This window comes from Ciconia boyciana, chromosome 7 (assembly GCF_034638445.1).
Source record: "Ciconia boyciana chromosome 7, ASM3463844v1, whole genome shotgun sequence".
NCBI classification, from domain to species: domain Eukaryota; kingdom Metazoa; phylum Chordata; class Aves; order Ciconiiformes; family Ciconiidae; genus Ciconia; species Ciconia boyciana.
The window spans coordinates 67,564,912-67,584,068 of NC_132940.1; the positions used below are offsets into that span (position 1 = coordinate 67,564,912).

The 19,157-nt window shown below is 44.6% G+C and overlaps 2 protein-coding genes across 3 annotated transcripts; one reads left to right on the top strand and one right to left on the bottom strand.

Annotated features, from left to right (window-relative positions):
- Window positions 1-386: 386 nt before the first annotated feature.
- Window positions 387-16,850, bottom strand: EIF2A (eukaryotic translation initiation factor 2A). Of its 2 annotated transcripts, none has more exons than XM_072867059.1 (14): window positions 15,343-16,600; window positions 13,705-13,774; window positions 13,322-13,396; window positions 11,732-11,850; window positions 10,493-10,592; window positions 10,016-10,098; window positions 8,651-8,724; window positions 8,365-8,509; window positions 7,342-7,458; window positions 4,469-5,040; window positions 3,017-3,133; window positions 2,006-2,134; window positions 971-1,036; window positions 387-887 (listed from the first exon to the last, which is right to left on the bottom strand). In XM_072867059.1, exons 1-14 carry the CDS (start codon window positions 15,500-15,502, stop codon window positions 822-824), a joined length of 1,893 nt encoding a protein of 630 aa, XP_072723160.1. In that variant the 5' UTR covers window positions 15,503-16,600; the 3' UTR covers window positions 387-821. The 2 variants fall into 2 exon arrangements, with proteins under 2 accessions (XP_072723160.1, XP_072723161.1); XM_072867060.1 differs by lacking the exon at window positions 15,343-16,600 and adding an exon at window positions 16,741-16,850 and having other exon boundaries at window positions 388-887.
- Window positions 16,851-16,987: 137 nt separating this feature from the next.
- SERP1 (stress associated endoplasmic reticulum protein 1) lies at window positions 16,988-17,813 on the top strand. Its single transcript, XM_072867061.1, has 3 exons — window positions 16,988-17,193; window positions 17,277-17,352; window positions 17,534-17,813. Exons 1-3 carry the CDS (start codon window positions 17,110-17,112, stop codon window positions 17,572-17,574), a joined length of 201 nt encoding a protein of 66 aa, XP_072723162.1. The 5' UTR covers window positions 16,988-17,109; the 3' UTR covers window positions 17,575-17,813.
- Window positions 17,814-19,157: the final 1,344 nt, after the last annotated feature.

The window sequence follows — 19,157 nt, forward strand, 5'->3', positions numbered from 1 at the left end:
GCCGGATTCAGGCGGCGCAGAACGGCAGAGGCGGCACCGCCGCGGAGGGCCCGGCGGGCGGTGGGCGATGCGGGAAGGGGGCTGCGGAGCCGGGCCGAGCCCGCCCTGGGTGCAGAGCGCGGCAGCTCCGGCCCTCGACAGCGCAGCGCAGCGCAGCCGCCCTCACCCTCTTTGCCCCGCGCGCTCAGCTCTTTGTAACCGTCGCAAATAAAGGGAGGGGAAAAAGGGAAGGGGAAAATGAGAACGGAAAGAAAGGAAAAGGAAAATCAGAGTAAAGGAGGTGCAAGGGTCAGCCCAGCACCCGAAGCCTCGTTCATCCTCAGCAGCCTATTTTTGATGGTGGTGGCATGGCCTCGTCATTTTCAAGACTTCTGCCCTTGTAACACAAGAACAGAAGCACTTTTTGTTATTAAATGCTCTTTATTTTTATCTACATCCCATTATTGCATAAAGATCACATCTTTTTAAATACAATAAAGCTATCAAATGGGTAAACCTCACCCGCCTTCCGTCCTCGCACCCAAACGAGGAAAAGCTAAACCAAGAGGCGGCTTCTGGTTTTTAGGCAATATGCTCTAAGAACATAAGCACGTTTCTGGTTTGAACAGCAGCAGAACTGGCTGATGTGATATTCATTACGGGCTTACCATTTCACATGTGCGCAAATCTTTAGGAAAGCTTTTTAAAAGGCAAGTGTGCAGCAAATCTGTGGACTTCTGCATCCTCAGTCATTTGCTGAAACATTTTATTGTGTTCAAGTAAATACAAATTGTATTTTGCATGAACTTTGTGTTAACGCCGCATTGGATTTCCATGAAGTTTTAAAGACCCAGTTCCAGATCTTCCAGTTCCTGAAGGAGAGCAGTTTCCTTCTGAATCTTCTCCAACTAGAACAAAAAAGCACAAGATGTCACAGATGTAGCTTATTATAAAATGAAACCTGAATAAACTGCGTACAACTTAACAGTACCTGATTCTTCTCCAGCTGTTTGCCAGCAGCTGCTTGTTCTTTCAGCTGCTCAATTGCCTTTAGTTTCTGTAAAAAACACAAAACAAAAAACCCACGCTAACACAAAAATACTGGTGAACCAAGAATAGAACAAATAGTCTTAGAAGTTCCTGCACTTGCAATTGCCTGATTTACCAGGAGGGCAGGTCCCAATATGGAAGGCACATTTCATTTAAGCATCTCCAGATGCTCAATCTGGAATTCCCCACCAATAAAAGACATTTCTTTCAAGAACAAAACCTAGAGAACAGAAGCACTTCTTAGTCTCTGAAACATAAACACCACACATTATCTCACTGAAGGGCTAGATCCAAATTCAGAAATTACTCCTCTGCTATCACTGTCCCCCTTCACCACACATTTTCCTCAGAAAGCCTGGAATATTAATCAAAACAGAGGCCCATGAAAAGTAGGAGGCAGCCAAGGGAAAAAAGCCCTGATGGATTATGCAGAAAGGGGAAAGATTCTCTAGCCTGAACTAAACAGCTTCCATTCTGAAATTATTTAATCCAAGAATTTCCAAGACTGGCAGTAAACTTCACACTCATACCACTTAGAAGTTAGGGAAGAAACTGAAACCACATAGCATGGTTCCCTCCTCAGATCCAAGATCCAATAAATGAGAAGCCCACACAGCTGCTTTCCAAGCATAAACACCTTAAACACCCTGTCCCTCAGCTGTGAAGACTGGGTGCACACACAACAGTATTCGTAATAAGAGACCGGAATACTCTTCGTGCACCAGTCAGTGGCTTCTACCCTGTCTCGACACTGCTACGTTGTAAAGATCTAGTAAGACCTTTAGGAGTCCTGGCAAGTGATCACCTCTACTGTTTTACAAGATGGAAAAGCAAAGTAAGTTGGTTTACAAATTCAGGAAATTGCCATCTATGTAAACGCTACCCGGCTGAGCTCAAGTCACCTTACAATCAGGCTAGACCTTACAGACCATCTCACAGAGGAATCTGCTGTTCATTAGAAAGAAAATCCCCTCACCTTTTTTAAATTCTTTATCTTCTTGTCAACTTCAGGATCTCCTGATGTTACGGCAGGCACAGCACTCCGTGGTGCATTCTGTGATGCTGAGGACTGTGTAGATTCCTGGTTCGCATCAGCTTTGGCCTCCTGTAAATAAATAAAATAAACACATTATCTAGAAAATATGTCCGATTACAAAGGGACTGCAAAACATCTTTAATAATTTCAAGGGATCCACTTAATATTTCTTCTTTCACTAGTTGGCTGGTGTTCTCCAAAATTTGTAAGTGACTTGCTTTGATGTAGTGCATTACCTATATATACGCTTTCCACGAAAAAAGGGGTATCTATAACAACTCACATGCTGTTTCTTGTTTAATTTCTACTTCCTCAACCAACCATACATAGCATAGGGAAACATCAGTAAGGATGACACAACACACACATACACAAATACTTTATAAAGTAGACTGGTGGGTCATTGTCTCTGAAGTAAAAGGAAGTACTCAAAACCAGTGTAAGAAATAAAAAAACTTATTTAAAGAAATTCTTGCTTCAGAAGTTAGTAGAAATTGGAAGGCTAATACCAAAAGCTGATTTTGATCTACCTAGCCAAAGAATAGCAAGCAGAGAGGTGACCCAGAGCAGGCTGTCTTTGGTCTGCCCTGGTGACATGCCTCAGCCCAGCCCTGCTGGGGGGACAGATCAAAGCAGCGAGTCCGCTCCTACCTCTCACCTAAGACTGGAACAAACTGTGCAGATTGTCTGAAGGTGAAAGGGCAGAATTACTTAGTCTTAACACTGATTTCGGCTAACATTCACACAACTAACCAAAGCTGTTATTTTTTAAGACATCCTTTTGTACCCGCTTTAGTCCGATTAAAAAGTCTACCACCCTCCCCGCAACTTAGCACGTGCAAAATGTGTGCAGGGCTCTCAGTGCAACTAATGGTCACTGCTCTGAGACTGATCAGTGCCGTTTGTGAAAACTAATTAACATTGTCCTTGAAAGAACTACTTTTGCAGTACCTGTTTAGCAGCTTTCTTCGCTTCATGTTTCCTTTGATTTTTGAGAGCTGTTTTAGAGAGTGGCTTATCACTGCTTCCCGACTGTGGTTTCATATTCTGAGGTGGCTCGTCCTCATGCTGCGGGATATGCAAAACAAACAGTTACAAAATCTATATTCCATGTTGGCAAGCGTGTTGGCACAAAAAAACCTAACAGTGAACCCCCAAACCTACTTAAGACAACACCACATGCAAAGATGAACCATAGAGGAAGGAAAAACAAAGAAAGAAAAAGAAAAAAAAGTATGTGCCCTTTCTCTTTCGAGTAGCAGAAGACAGTGTGAAAAGGCTTTCAAACTCATCCATTCTCAAGTTTGGATGGAACTATCCTGTATGTCCTAAAGATTTCCCTGATTTCTGATAAAATAACAAAATCATCATGTTTTCTATCTCAGGGGGAAATAAAATCAAAGAGGAATAAAAAGCACAAAATGACTGAAGCTTGGCATTTTGCTTTTGTTCACAACTTTTTAACTCAAAGTCCTAGTGACAAGAAAGGAGAAATGGGTTGCCGGGAGGGGAGATAGGGTGGGGTTTCTTGGGGGATGGGGGGGTGTTAGATGGGAGGTGAAAAGAGAGGGTGTTCAGTCTTTTGGTTTTTTAAGATAACTCTTAATTGAGGAGCTGGATTGTTTTAACGCATGTGACAAGATTTCTTGCCCATATAAGTAAACAGTATTGTTTTATTTAACGCATCTTTTCTCTACTACCTCTGCTTGTTGATCATTTGCGAAATCAGACATGAGTATGATTAACAGACTCCTCACAAGCCAAGCAGTAGTCTTTCCTTCAAAAGCACAAGGCTCAAAATCGGAGCTCTCCAAGACTTAAGCATCAAGGGGGCAATTGCTAAATGTAATTAGTTGCTGCTCAGCCTACTTTGAAAACCTGCAGGAAAGAAACTAATTAGACAAGTAGGTCCCTATACTGAAACCTGTTTAAACTGCAGCTGACTTGCTGACAATCGAATCTCTCTAGCAAGTAAACTTACAAAAAAAAAGGAAGATGGGAGGACAGTCAAGGAACCACCTGTCTCTGCTAAGGCGGGTCACCCAAATCAGAGGCTTCTATCTTAACTAGAGGACCCAGTTCCACTATAAACCCAATTTGCAGTTTATTGTTCCGGTGCACATAGTGGAGAGCGTTTTTAAAGTTTGCAAGTGACTTCGTAAAAGGAGAGTATTTGGACCAAAGAAATTTCAGTTTTCTAGCATATGTTCTTGCAAACAGTGAGCAAAGTGTCAAAGAGGATTATCAAGAAAACCTCTCAAAAACCCCACAATACTACTGTCGGTCTGATTACTCGTCTAATGTCTCTCATTAAATGTATACACAGGTTTGGGGCCAAGCTTCAAAGACAGGCAAAGCAATGAAACAGAACGATTCGGTTCATATATGAAACTGTCCACTTACAAGCTTGGAACTTGTTACAGGTTTGTTTCTCAGGGCTGGAGGTCTGTACGCTTGAGCAGGCTTTGGCTCAGCACTGGGCAATTCACTTGGAACTGCCTGGTATTTTACTGCTTTCGCTGGGAACACTCCATCCAAGAAGGGCTGCCAGGAAACTTGCCACATTTCTTCGTTTGCTGGAACTTCGTAGCTGTGCAACAGAGAGCCAGTGTAGTGCCATATCTTGTAACCATTACTGACTCGTAGCCTGGGGGCACATGTAGCTGTTACAATATGTTCCCCATCAGGACACCAAGCAAAGTATGTGGAATCCGAGGCCACTGGTTTGGAAATGAGTTTGTAGTTTTTAATGTCCCACACTTCCATCTGTCCCCTGAGATTTCCAAATCCTGCGAGCACTAGGATGTGTCCATGGGGGCTGTAGTAGGCAGCATTGCGAGGACCGGTTCCAAAATCAAACACAGGGTCACATTTCAGATTAAAAACTGTTGCTTTGGCAGGCATAAAACCATACACGGCACAGAACTCGACAGAATTGGGGTTCCAAACAACATCATAAATAGGACCATTTTTTGCTAAAGGAAAAGGAAAATACACAGCTGTTATTAGGAGATTATATATTTTCAGTGCAAGCAAAAATAAAATCAATAGTGATTCTTCATGCTTTGCTAAAATGCTGTGATCTAATTATTGACAGCGAAAAGGAATTCTGCTAGCAACAGAGGTAGAAACAACATTTTATCTTCTGGTAATTTTAGTTAAGGTTTGCAACAATAACTGCAGCCATTCCAAATTACCTCTGTAGGGTCAGCATCAGCACTTTAACAGTAAGCATATTTTTTTCATGTAAAAAAATTCCTTTTTTTTTTTTCCTCGTTATTCAAGTATGACCTCTCAGGACCTTCTCAAACTCTCCCACTGGAAACCTGCAAAAACAGGAGTTTTATACCAGCTGGATACTAGTTCCTCTTTTTTTAATCTAAGAAATATTGCATAGCTCAGTGAAATACTGATCTAAGTTATCTTTGGACCGTGCTCACGCATGGTATTTTATAAGACAGATTTTCAAGTGAGAGCACACACAAAAAATGGTTTTACACATAATGATTAAAACTTGATATTGTTAGAACCTATTCTGGGTGTTAGAACATTAGGAGATATTGAAGAACGATGAATTAGTGATAGAAACTCATGTAAAATTCACAGGGGTAAGTAAAAACCATAGCTCATTATAACTTTTCATATTCTGGATATCTTTACCTGTATTTCAGATAAATACCAAGTGCATTACTGTCAATTCTTAAATCCAGACATTGACCCAAAATATCAAACTATTTAAATGGTTCATTCCTGTTGTTATTTTAACCTCATTATCTTTAGAAACTAGGCTGTGCAATCACACTGTCTGTGTGTTTTCCCCTTCAAAACTTTTTAGATGACATTAACCAAATGCAACTGCAGAGACAGAGGTCTGAAAGAAAATTCTGTTCCTGCACATTTCATGACAGTAGGCAGCTGGAGAGATGAGGGCAGCTTTATACGGGCTTCAACAGCTAAGGCAAAGGCTGCAGCACGAGCATGTATTAGTCAAAAATGAAAAACCCTCTACAAATCCTAGTGAGAAAAAAAAGCTTCAAAATTGGATCTCAAAAGTAACCAGAAGATACAAATCCACAGGAAACGAGGCACCACTCACTCCAAGCACCCACCACTTGCTTTTGTTGGAAAAAACAGTTTTACAAGACAGACATCAGTTTGTTTTTTTTCCTTGAAAAGGAATAGCTAAATTAAATGAAAATTAATGATAAGCTGCCTGTTTAATAAAGGCGCATTTCAAAGGGCAAAGAAGGTTCTAATAAGCATGTAATTAAACAACCAGTGTTCTCAATCCAGGAAAGTGCTCCCAGATTCTAGATACTGAGTTATAATCCTGATTATTTTTCCCCAGTGAAGTTAGCAACAAAGGGAAATGGGGCACAGTAGGTGCTACCACAAGTTTGCTACAGAAGGCAAACTGCAGACGTTCTCCCAATGAGCACCAGCATTGAAGAGATATATTCAGTCTCTCTACAGTCACTTAAGCATAGATAGTCTACATCACCCCATCCCCAGTGTTTCGAAACATTCACAACAAACTAGCCTCTCTATAATCCCAAACAAGACGGGCATTTAACATCAACAGCAACAACTCAAGATAGCAAAAAAATACCACCACAGGGGAAATTAATGAATGGGCTTCCGGTTCAAACAAGACACTGATGTTACGAGCATCAACTTGCTCCTCCCCAACATACCATTTGTATGTCTTAGAACTCTTTCCATTTTACTATACAAAATATAGGAATTCCATTTTCCAATAGACTTAAAAAAAAATGCTCTCGCTCTGCCCCTGTTCCTGGAATAACAGCATCAATTGCATGGCTAAAAGTGCATGTAGCATTATTCTGTTTGGTAATATACTTTCCTGCCCATTTCGGTTTCTCAGACATTAAGCTGGCTCCGTTGTCCTGGTGTTTCCTTAGTAAACGTGCACAATTCCCTTCCCGTGCACATGAACACCCTACCAAGCAGATTATTTGTGTATTTTAACTGAAGCGTGTGCACTATGCCACTGACATTAAGACCAAAGACAACAACACAATTCAGCTATTAAAAAAAAAAACAAAAACAAAAAGAAACCAACCCACATTACTCCAGATTAAAAAAAAAAGTCTGGTGAAGGATTTTTTGTTAAGAGTTCTTCATTTTTTTCTGTAAAGATTACTTCATTACACTAACAAAAAAACCCCCTCATACATTAAGTAAAAGCTGGTGAAACAGCAATTCCCACTATCGAGAGCTATAACACAATGAAAAAATGCCTGCGCGCTACTTACGCAATTGTACGACCGCACTTTCTCCATTTGTTGCAATGTAGTGCAGAGTTTGCTCTCCATAGTACGAAGCACCTGTTTTATCAACTTCTGTACTAGCTATTACTAGCACAGCAGTGGCTAAGAGAACAGACATACAGTTATTTCAATACAATTATTGCAAATTATATAAACTATTTCACAAACTACCATGAACAAAGAGAAAATAGGTTGATTATGAATTTTAGTTAGTTGCTTGCATAACAGTGTTGGTATCATTCTCTTCTGAATTTAATTTTTCCTAAATGTTAACCCAAACGGAACAAGTATCTTCCTTTCTCAGATGAAAAGCGTAAGCCAAGTCTATTCATTCATCATTGAATTACGAGAAAGTGAACATACTTTTGCATCCATAAAAAAGATACTCATCTGACTAAGGGGGGAACCAAGCATCCTGATCAGTCCTTGAATAAAATGTTTCATCAACAGCTTTTGTATGCACACCTATTTGATCCAAAAATGTGTGCCCACACGTGGTTTCTACACGTATGCAATACCCTCCCTGTATTCCAATCAATGTGGGTTGAAGCAAAACGGTTTTTACAAAATTATTCTGAAACAGCTCATTGCTAACAAACAACAAAGCACACAGAGGCCTGTGCAAGTCATCCCAACTGCGATATGTCTATGTATATACAGTTTTACAGATTAGGAACAGTTTATGCTCTGGTATAATCTTATGTTTACAGTCTCAATACATTATCATCAGGGAATGCAAAATTAAATTTGAATTTGCTATTGAACTCCAAAATTTACCAACATGTAGAATGTTCTCAATTGCAATATAAAAAATCATGGAAGTCAACACAGGAGAGTTATGAGCACTTCAGGGTATTCAGAATTGTAACCTTAACATTGCGTTGGCATTAATGGGTATCTTCAGTATTTATCTGCACATGCAAATTAAATGCAAAACCCACACAGTAAACAAAGTAATTAAATCCAAAATGGGTGGAATATAAAAGTTTAAATATACAGCTGTTATACCTTTTTTGTTCCATAGCATTGTCACCTTGTCAGCTTTAAAGAAACTTTTATTGGCTAGTGCAGACTGAGGGCCACCAAAGTTGGGATACTGATAGAGTCTAACGAACGATGGTGCACCTTTACTGCCCGGAACATACACAGCAACCTAAAACAAAGCCACAAGATTTTTATTGCAGATGATATTCTTGGTAGCACAGGGTCTCTTCACTACTAGTATGCTCTACTAAAATTACTGTAATTTTTTTAAGAAAACCAAGAAAAAAATTGGAACCAACATCAGAAGTACCTTGGTTGGCTGTGCTCCTGGAGATAACACAAAATCATTAACCTTTTGCAAATGTAGTTTATTTGCAATAGTATCTGCAAAAAAAAAGTCACAGATGCGATGACGTTAATGACAAACCATGTTAGCCTGGATTACTTAACTATACCTTCTTATGGGTCTGTATCACAGATAATAAAGAACAGTATATATAATGATAAAGGATTTCTTTTAGTAGGCAACCAACCATTACCTTCCCATTTCATCACAGATTTTTATTTACAAAACCAACTTGAACTGAGCCTAGGTCTGAAATCCAGTATGTAGTATGTGGAAGTTCAAACAGCAAGGAAGCTTGTGAACACAGCTCGTGTTTTAAGCAAGGCACAGTGTTCTTCATCTTACTGTGCCGACTTCAGAGGAAGCAGCATCAGTCATGCCCTGGTAACACGCACCATTGCACAGAGCCAGAGATTCTCCCCTCACAACTTTACTGGATGATTCTTCCTGATAGGAGGCGTTCAAAGGCCTGTTCTGTACTGAAACATTGCTCCTTTACACAAAGAACTTACAGGAAATGCATCTTTAAAAAGTGAATGAGCAGCACCAACCCACAACCTTATTCCAGCGAGGAAGTCTGTGCTGAGCAGCAGACCTCGTGCCGGAACAAAGATTCCATGCTTCCTTAGTATAGCTTCATTAACATCAGTAGGGCTAGTTCTCAGGAAACTGCATCTTATAGGCTGTATTTTTAGCTCCCAGAATAATTCTTGTAGCTGCTTTAAAAAACAAACAGGAAAAAAACCCCCAACACAAACCAAAAACCAAAACCACACACCACTGTCGTCCCCCAGCAGTTTTCTTTTATTCCTTTAAATTTTTGTTCTAATTCATTTTTATCTTCCTGCTTTTTTCTTTGACCTCTCTCGGCTCCAAATATTCTACCACTAGTAGTAAATTTCATTGAAAAAAATGCTCTAGCTTCACAACTTCATTTTTGCCATCAGTATAAGTTTCCTAATGAGACATTTTTAATAGTCGATTGACAGAATACACACAACCCAAAGAAGTAATAATAGATCACGTTCTCTATTGACAATTTCCTGGATCTCATTAAATGAGAAACAATACAAAATCAGGCCTCTAATTGAAAATCAGATGCATTTCATACTAGGTAAGTCACTGAAAAGATAAACAAGAAAGTAAAAACATACTTCATTAAAACATAATGATTCTGAACTCCAAATTCAAATAGAATGTAGGCAATATTTCAAATAAAAAGGCAAAAGAAGAAATGAGGAAAAAAATTGAAAGCAAAAAAAGAACCCACCCAAAAGAAGATGCCTATATAGAATGCAATGAAACTATCTTATAGAAATACTTGCGTACTAAAGTTGTTGTTTTCAAAGAAGTGCACTTCATTGTTTACATTCCTGGCACAAATGCTTTCATCATCTGCCCAGCAAGGACACCTACATTTAAAGAGAAAAAATTAGAAACACTGAATGATGTTCATCTTTAGCAGTCTAGGATTTTTTTCCCCTGACATTTTTAAAGCCAAGCAAGTTCAAACATGAGACGTTTTTCAAATGGACAAATGACATCTGCATAGCAAAAAAATATACAACCGGACTTAGCTATTGTCTCCTCAGCCTTCTCTGTGGTGCAAAATGATAGTGAATTTATACCAAGAAATGAACAATTATACCTACAGACGAAGATACTTACAAGCACAGATACTTGCTTTCAGCTAGCAGCAGGCAATATTTTGAAAGCCAACACCACACTAAAAACTCTCTTTACCTGGATCAGATTTTGGAAGCAACATTTATTTGCAAATAATTAGCATCTGGAAAAGTTATTTACCAGTTCTGCATCTTTTTCTGAATGAAAGACTTCAAACATTTTCCAGTTTTCACATCATGAAGTTGCAGGTTGGGGACCCCCGCTGTGCCATCTTTAGCAGCTGCAACAAAAACACGGATTATGGCAGTGGTCTCTGGGGATTAAATCTGCTTCACCACGACATTCCATCTCATGATTCTACAAGCAACCAAACATGCATAAACTTCCAACAAGAAGCATCCCACCCCCTGAGGGACCAAACCCTAGACTGCTAATAGCTTCACCTATTAACGTAAGTCTTTCAGTCTGCAGAAAGAACTAACATTTGGAAGTGTAGGGTTTCTACTCCCATTACAAGACAAGGACCACCAACATTAGGACAGATTTTTTGAACGTGTGTTTTTTAATCAGAATCAAAAGCTGTCTCTTGGCAAACAATGAAGGTATGTTCTCCATTCCTACATTTTGTCCGTCACGCTGCAGTCACAGCTCTATCTGCAAGCCACACAAAATGGTTCTGCTGGTTTTAAACTCTCTGTGCCCTTCTACTCACTCTGGATACTACAGCCTGTCTTATTTCTACCAATGATTCGCAACAGACCTCCTAACAGTTCTCTAACAGTCCACAGTTGGCATCAGTTCTGTCACTTGTGCTGCCTTGTCTTACCCTACAACCTGTCCCAGACCACTTCCCACACACTCAGCTTATGGCCAGCTCTTTCTGTCTAAGGAAGCATTTACACCGTTACTTTAGACACGCAACTCAGATGAGACTGAGGCTATCTAAATCAGGAACATAAACTCCACAGAGAGGCAGAGGGGAGAATAAAGCCCTCTGGACAATGGAGAACACTCTAGTCAGCTTCGCCCAGTGAAGGACATGACTACTGTGAGACAGCTTACAATCTTCCTTGTCTATATATGAATATAAACTGCTTGAACAGCATATTATTCAAACACACTCTTTGCACTAAGATCAGTTAGCAACTTTTAGAAACACGTGATTTATTTGATAGAGTAATTGTTAGTACGTGCAGCCTGATTCAGTGTAAGAACAGTCGATACCAGATGCTTTCAGAAGATGGCATCTCTCCCTCCTCCACTATATACTTGATTACCCATATAATTTTCTGTACGCTTTCTATACTGCTCATTTAGCCAATAAATATGCTACAATGACAAATCAGGTAATGGAAGCCTGCAAACCGAATTAAAATATGCAGTCACCCCATGTACTTTTAAAGCTGGTAAAATACTCACTTGTATAGGCCTGCCATGTTGCCAGAACATTATTCTTTGGCGAGAATTCAAGGCAAACAGCCTTTGGAAGATCAAAGGAACGCAGTAGCTCAGCACTGGTGACATTAACAATATTTACTCTGGAACCAAAAGATGCTATTTCAATAAAACATGCTTGGAATAGTTAATTAATAGCCAAGGTAACTTTTCATGTATTTGACTCTTCTAGATCTGTTCCAAATTTGGCCAATGTAACAAAATTAGAAGAGCTTTTTTTTCCTTCTTGCTTTTACTAATTTTTACAAAAACACATTTTAAAACCAGATACCCAAGCATAACAGAATCTAAGTGAAAGCACTGGTCAAAACACAGCACATATTTTTAGCTGCAACATTTAACTCTGAGCCAGAGACAAGATATACTCTATCCATAGAGTCCATCCACACTTCCACAGTGCTAAAGTTGCGCAATGGCAAACAGAAAGATTCTAACTGAATTAAAACAGGCATTTATCCCATGTATTTTTACAGGTCGTCTATCTATAAGGATACAACATTTAAGATTTGGGCTTTTTGAGGTTGGGGATGCAGGGAGACATGGACAATAAAAAGCAGAGGTCAGACAGCTGAACAAACAAGGTCAAGCGGCACCTCTGAACACTGTATATTAAAGATCTGCCACATATGGAATCCACAGAAACAAAAAAGATCACATCAAGATGTGTCCAAGCCACCATTGTTCTCAAAAGCTGCGTTAGGAGCCTGTTCCTCACCATCTCACTAACTGCTCCCACTCAAAAATGAAGGAAGAGGGACAGCTCCCAAAACAAAGAGGCATGGCAGGACTGGAAAGATTTGCCATTTGGAATATTCTCATTTAAAGTATGGGTACCTGGATATACAACCCGGTTGTTTGAAAAACATTTTCCCCCCACACCTTCTGGAAATGGACCTTTCCAACTGACAAAATAATTTTTTTAATGAAAAATGAAGAGCCTGGATATTTTGGAGAACCAGAAACCATGGTGAAAGTAACAAATCCTACATCTAAGTTATCTACTTTAAAAGAAATGGTTAAATGGTATTACTAAATACTTCTGCAGATTTTTTTAACCTGTTAGTAAGAATACCAACATTTCAGAAAAAGCCTTATCACCTCTTTACAGCAGCAACCCCATGATGCACTCTTACGTAAAGGACAATCTCTAGTACACCCTAATGCACCTGGTCTATAAAAAAAAAACAAACCTTGTGACATTTGTACATAAGCTGCACAGAATCTTCATTTTCTGTGAACTTTACTAGTAGATTAATCCCAGAAAACCAGGTACTATCGTACTGGGAAGTATGAAGAAAAAACCCAAATAAAGTATATCCAGATTCCACAGGAATGGGTGCATTACAAACATAAGAAAAACAGTAAATATTTCATCTGATATCCAGGAAACACAGCCACTACTGCAACTAACGCAAAAATAAACTGCATTTAAAGTGTGTATGCAAACATTTTCATTAACAGCAATAGCCTTTATACAGACAAGAGTAAATGGGGAATAATTGATTTGGTTTATTTAATACAAACTAAATTATTAATATCATAAAATGCACCAACTTTTCTCCATTGCACCAGGCAAAGAGGGAACCATCCTTGCTAAAAGCAACAGCTTTGCAATTTTTTCCAGAGTCCCTAAAGAAATAAGAAATGCACATTAGTATTCAAACACACTGCATAAGAAAAAGCAACCCACCAATTTTTCTGCTGCGCTCCCAAATAGCACTTTGTAACAATGCAATCTACTCTGCAATTGTTCAGAGGTTATTACGTGGGCAATGAGAAGTCAGGCAAGCATAAAGCCTTCAAAACCACCAATTTTCTGAACTAGTGACAGTAAGAAAAAAATCACTTATATATTTTTCAATTCTAGAGTCTACCTTTACTTTTAAAAGACCTACTTCTTTTGTGCAAAAGATCAAAAATAGTGATAATAACAGTACCTTTGAAACGCTCTGCTCTCTGTGAAACTAGGTGGCCCATTCACCATATAAAGCCCTTCGGATCCTCTCACTGGAAGAGTAAACAAATAACTACTCATTTCAAATTCAGAAAGTCATCCGACGCAGAAGCTTTTTCTAATTTATGAACCTTGAGACCTGCACACGCTTTTCCCCTGCTTGCATTTTAGAGTAAACGAGAGAGAGGGTTGTAAAGGAAATTCAGAACGTAACACGTGCCAGACACCTGGCTTCATCCAAGGCAGCCGCAGGATTAAAAAACAGGACAGAGGCAGCGCAGGGGCAGAGCCGAGCTATCGGCCCCAGCACGGCAGCTCTGACACACAACACACCAGCAGCTGAGGCGCCAGTCCACCGTACACCTCTGCAGATGAAACAGCAGCCAGCCAGCACCTCTCCGGAGCTGAGGATGGAAGCGGGACAACTGCCGCCGGTCCCAGCCTTCCCGCACCCACAGCCGTGCGATCCGCTCCCCGCTTCGACCGGCACGGCCCTTCCAGTGCAGCCTTGCCAGCGGGGTCGGCTTACGAACCGGTTCGTCCCTCTGCCACGGGAGCGCTGGTGCCAGTGCAAACAAGGGAGCAGAAACACTGCCGAGGGCAGCGGGCAGGGCGGGACAGACCCAAACCGGGTGCGCCGCAGAGGGGCTGAGGCAGGGGCACCCCTGGAGCCCCCACCCCTCCCCTGCTCCGGCAGGGCCAGCGATACCAGGCTGCGGGGCCATGCCCGGCCAAGAAGTGAACATCCCCAAGGATGGAGATCCACTGCCGCTCTGGACAGCCTGCGCCCGTGTTCAGCGTCATGGTAAAATAGCTTTTCTTGTGTTTAAGTGCAATTTCCTGGATTTCAGTGAGCCCATGGCCCATCGTCCCCTCACCGGATACCACAAAACAAGAGTCTGGCTTCAGCTCGCAGGATGACCTCAAACTACAGAAGAGCGGCACCTGCATAAGGAAGGAGGGTGGGACAACACCTCATCCTAAAATGGCCGATGGTCCTCGGCTCTCAACCCTGCTGCAGGAGGCACTTTCACAAAGCCTAACTTGCAGAAGCTGAAAATTCTCCATCGCTGCAAGAGCTGCACAGGAGTCCTGCGCAGTGGAGCTGCAAAGGGCTGCCTAGGTATTCCCCAAAGCGAGGATTAGCTGCCTAAGCACAGGAAGAGCATTTGCCAAAGAAAGATTACGTCAGACTGATTTTTTTGCTGACATGAGACAGGACTTGCCCTATTGTTAGTTTCAACACTGAAGTTCAACTTGGAAAACAGAAGGCTTGAAAGAAATATCAATACAAAATGTGTTTCAATTTTCTTTTTTTCAGAGGCATTGCCATGCTTACAGCACTAGAAAACAAACAAGAAATAAGAGACAGATTCATGCAAAATCACGCAGGTGGAATTGTTACATAGTGAATAAAACAAATTTTTTTTCCGGTAGCTCTATTACAAGCATATTAGAATTCAAAGTTAAACCACAAAATGGGCAATTCTTACGCAGGCATTAGCTGTGTTTTATGCATTACCTTGGGACACCAGAGATGCCTACTGAGGTGACAATTCTTTACTGACAAACACGACTCAAGAAAGCAAGATCTGCACTAGCTCAAGCTGCAGGTTCTTACTGCAAGCAGCGTTAGGGCCAGCAGCGCACGGGGGGTCTGACAGCAGAACGGCAGGGCTCCCACTCGGCCGCGTCAGCCCACGTGTGAACCACGCGATGGATCCCACACGCAGATCCAGCGACGAAACGCCTGGACGGCGGTAACGTCTGCCACCGAACATCCTCACCCTGCTCTTCAGAGCTGCTCTGTTACCTGCCAGGTATCCTTACTTCACCTCTCTCCTAGCACTTCAGAAATTAACAAATGGAAAACATTTTAAGCAACAGTTTATTAGACTGGAGAAAATACTGTTTTGATAGATTTCAGATCTCCACCTGCTCTACAGCCCTGTGCTTCATTGGGGGTACACCAGACCCCTAACATACCTCAAGGGCACGTTTTAACACTACCTTAAATACGATCCACTGGCTGCACACCCCTGCCTCCAGTCTATTCTCCAGGTCCTCTGTCAGACTCCCAAGAAGAATTAAGATGCAAATTTACAACAGATCATAGATCGTAGCAAGCAGTCCAAAATGTGCCCCGAACAACTGCAGCCCCCCGATACCCCCAAGCGAGGATAAATATGCAGACATTTAAAGCTCAGAAACACTGGAAAATGAAAATACATATCCCTTATGTCATGGACAACTTAAAAAGTAAAACAGAGAGAGAAGGAAGGAGGAGTCTTAAAAGAATGCCATAAAATGCAGTGATAAGCCCACAAAGTGCAGTGAAGATGCTGCAGGCACCGATGAGCTCCTGCTAGCTGTTAAGCAGTCTGCAGAGGCCCCGCTAGGCCGGTGCCCGCCTCCTGTGAGCCCCTGGGGCTGCCACCGTCCGCTCTGAGCCCCGGGCAAGCGCGGCTGGGCGAACGGGCCTGCCCTGCTCTCAGCCGGTCGCCGCCTCTCCCACAGCACTGCATCTCCGGGAGCGTTTCACCAGCTACCAGCTAGCCCCACGGGAGAACGAGCCCAGGAAAAAGAACAAGCAAGCTTTAAAAACCAGGCTTTTACGTCCCCGAGCACCTCCCCGCGGCGGAGCCGGGGGGGAGGGGGGGGGCCGCCGGCAGGCCAGCGGCTGCTCAGGCTCCGGAGGACAAGGAGCCGGCACTCCCAGGGGAAGGCCCGGCCGCGGGCCCGCCCGTGCCAAGGCCTGAGCGCGCCCACGAGGCGACAACAGGGCCCGGCGAGGCCCTGCCCGGCCCGCGGAGCGGGGACCCGGCCCGGCGGGCAGGGCAGAGGGCGCCGGAACCCAGGGCCGGGCCCGGCCACGCCGCGGCGGCACGCCCGGAGGAGGGGACCGGCAGAGGGCACAGGGCCGGCCCGGCCCAACACTCGCCCGCCCCCGGCTCCGGCTCCAGGCGGGCCGGTCCCCGCGGCCCCACGCTCGCCCCGCCGCCGCCCGGGCCCGACGCACCTGCCAGCAGCGGCGCGGGGGGCGCCATCTTGGCGCGGCGGCCCGGCGGGTTCGGCTTCCGCTTCCGGGTGAGCGGGAGGCGCGGCCGCCCCAGAGACGTCCACGTCGCGCGGGGCGGGGGCGGGCGGGGGCGGGGCGCCGGCACGTGACGCGGGGGCGGCCGCTTCCGCCCGCCGCGGCGCGCGCTGCCCCGGAAGCGCTGCCGCCGGGCGCGCGGGTTGGCGGCGGGAGGCGGCCCCGCCCGCGGCGGCGCGTGTTTCCGGCGGGCGGCGCCGCGCGGTGCTGACGCTGGCAGCAGGCGGCGCGCGGAGCCGAGCGAGCGAGCGGAGCGGCGGCGGCGGCGGCGGCCCGGCCCGGCCGCGGTCCACCATGGTGGCCAAGCAGCGCATCCGCATGGCCAACGAGAAGCACAGCAAGAACATCACGCAGCGCGGGAACGTCGCCAAGACCTCGGTGCGCGGGGGGCCGGGCCGGGGCGGGGCGGGGCGGGGGCCGGGGCCGGGGCCGGCGGGGTGACGGCGGTGCTGTGCCCGCAGAGGACGGCCCCGGAGGAGAAGGCGTCGGTCGGGCCCTGGCTGCTGGCGCTGTTCATCTTCGTGGTCTGCGGATCAGGTAAGCGGGCGGAGCGGCCGCGGGCGGGCCCCGGCGCTGCCCGGCTCCGGCGCTGCCCCTCCCCGCGGCCCCTCTCGGCCCCGCCGGTACCCGGGCCCCCCCGCCAGAGCCCGCGGCGGCCCGCCCGCCGGCCCCTGCGGGCGCTGCCCGGCGAGCGCTCCCCTCCTCTGCTCTCTTGCAGCCATCTTCCAGATCATCCAGAGCATCCGGATGGGCATGTGAGGGGCCCGTCGCCGGGCGAGGCCCGCCCGCCGCCCCCAGCGCTGCCATGGACTGTCCCCCGCGGCCGGCGCCCCGCCAGCCCCGGTTCGTCGCAGCAGCTGCCGAGGAGCGGCGCTCGGCATCGGCCGGGTCACATTCCAGGTCCCTTCACGAGTCATTCCGAGTTTTCTAGCCCCTGCCACAGTGCCTTGAACAGCACCACATGTATAAAGCAATAAAATTATACTGTTGATCTACAATCGTGGACCTACTTATTCGGTGAGGTATACAGTCATGTTCTCTGTAGATATGTCAAGCTGTACGCGATGTAGATACTTAGGAATTGACGTCTGTTGTAAACGCCGGTCTTGAGATCTGTTTAAGTCTCTGTATAGCTGGAAATGGTTTTATTTAAGTCGGAAGCCAGGATTCTTGTAGCGGCTGGAGCACGGAGCATGTTCGTAATCAGGCGGTTGGGCTGTGCCGCATTCCGTAGCTCACCTGACGAAGTGACTCGTCCCCGCTGTACGCGTAGAGTAGTCTTACTGCAGCATGTGGCAGTGCGTTAGTGCGCAAACGCTTATCACGACGGAAAACTTTATCCTATACCTCTTGTCCTAATAAATATGAAATGCTTGTTCGTATAGAGTTAGTGGGTGTTACTTAATTAGCAGCCAGCATGGCCGAGCAGCAGCTGTTTCTGACGTACCCGATGCTGAGGTGTCCCAGACTGCTGAGCGGCTCGGGCCGGAGCTGCGGGCTCACCGAGCCTCTCTTGGCTGCGACTGTGCTGTAAATACTTCTTGGACAACCTTCAACAAGTGGTGATAGTTTTAATTTTACAGTGTTGTATGGGAATGTTTCGAGCAGGCACAGGGACCCTGCCCCTCCTGCCCACAGTTCTGCTTTTTTGTGCAGCACCTGCAGAGTGTGGTGTGTCTTGCAATATATATTTAATCCTATTTAAGGTAAATCCTGCTTTCAACTCGATTTCGTCTCACGATGGATCCAGTGCTTAACTGCTTCCCTGTGGATGATCACAGTTCCTTCTTAGTGATACTGAAGAAAAAAAGAAAAGAAAAAGCCCTGCTTACATCTGTAGATGACTGTAACTTTAGGTCGCCGTGGAAAATGCTGCTATTGATCGTGTTTTACTGCTGGTGGCCCAGGCTTTGCGTCGGCCTCTTGCTGCCTGTTGTGGCAAACAAAGGCAGTCTGAAATCGGTCTGCTGTTGTACACAGTTGCTACAGGAAGATTTCTTTTTTCAGGTTCCTTAGCAGAAGACAAATTTAAAATCTGGTTACATTAGAAGTAATAGAAGAAAGTTTCTGTAGAGATTAATTAAATGCCTGTTAGCCGTGAAGGAGCAGAGCTTTTGTATGCGTTGTCATATGAAATCGTTGGGACTGGTGTAAACCAGCGCAGCCGAGAGCATGCCCAGAGCCTAGCCGTGCAAGGTAACACGCGTTCGTTGTTCTTGGACGCTCGTATTTTGTAAGCGGTGGTGGGGGGAAGTATGTATAATCTCTGATTTTAAATAAAGCTCTTTTCAAATGCGAGTTGTGTTCGTTTTGAGGTTGGCAAAACGGTGCCTTACTGGGTG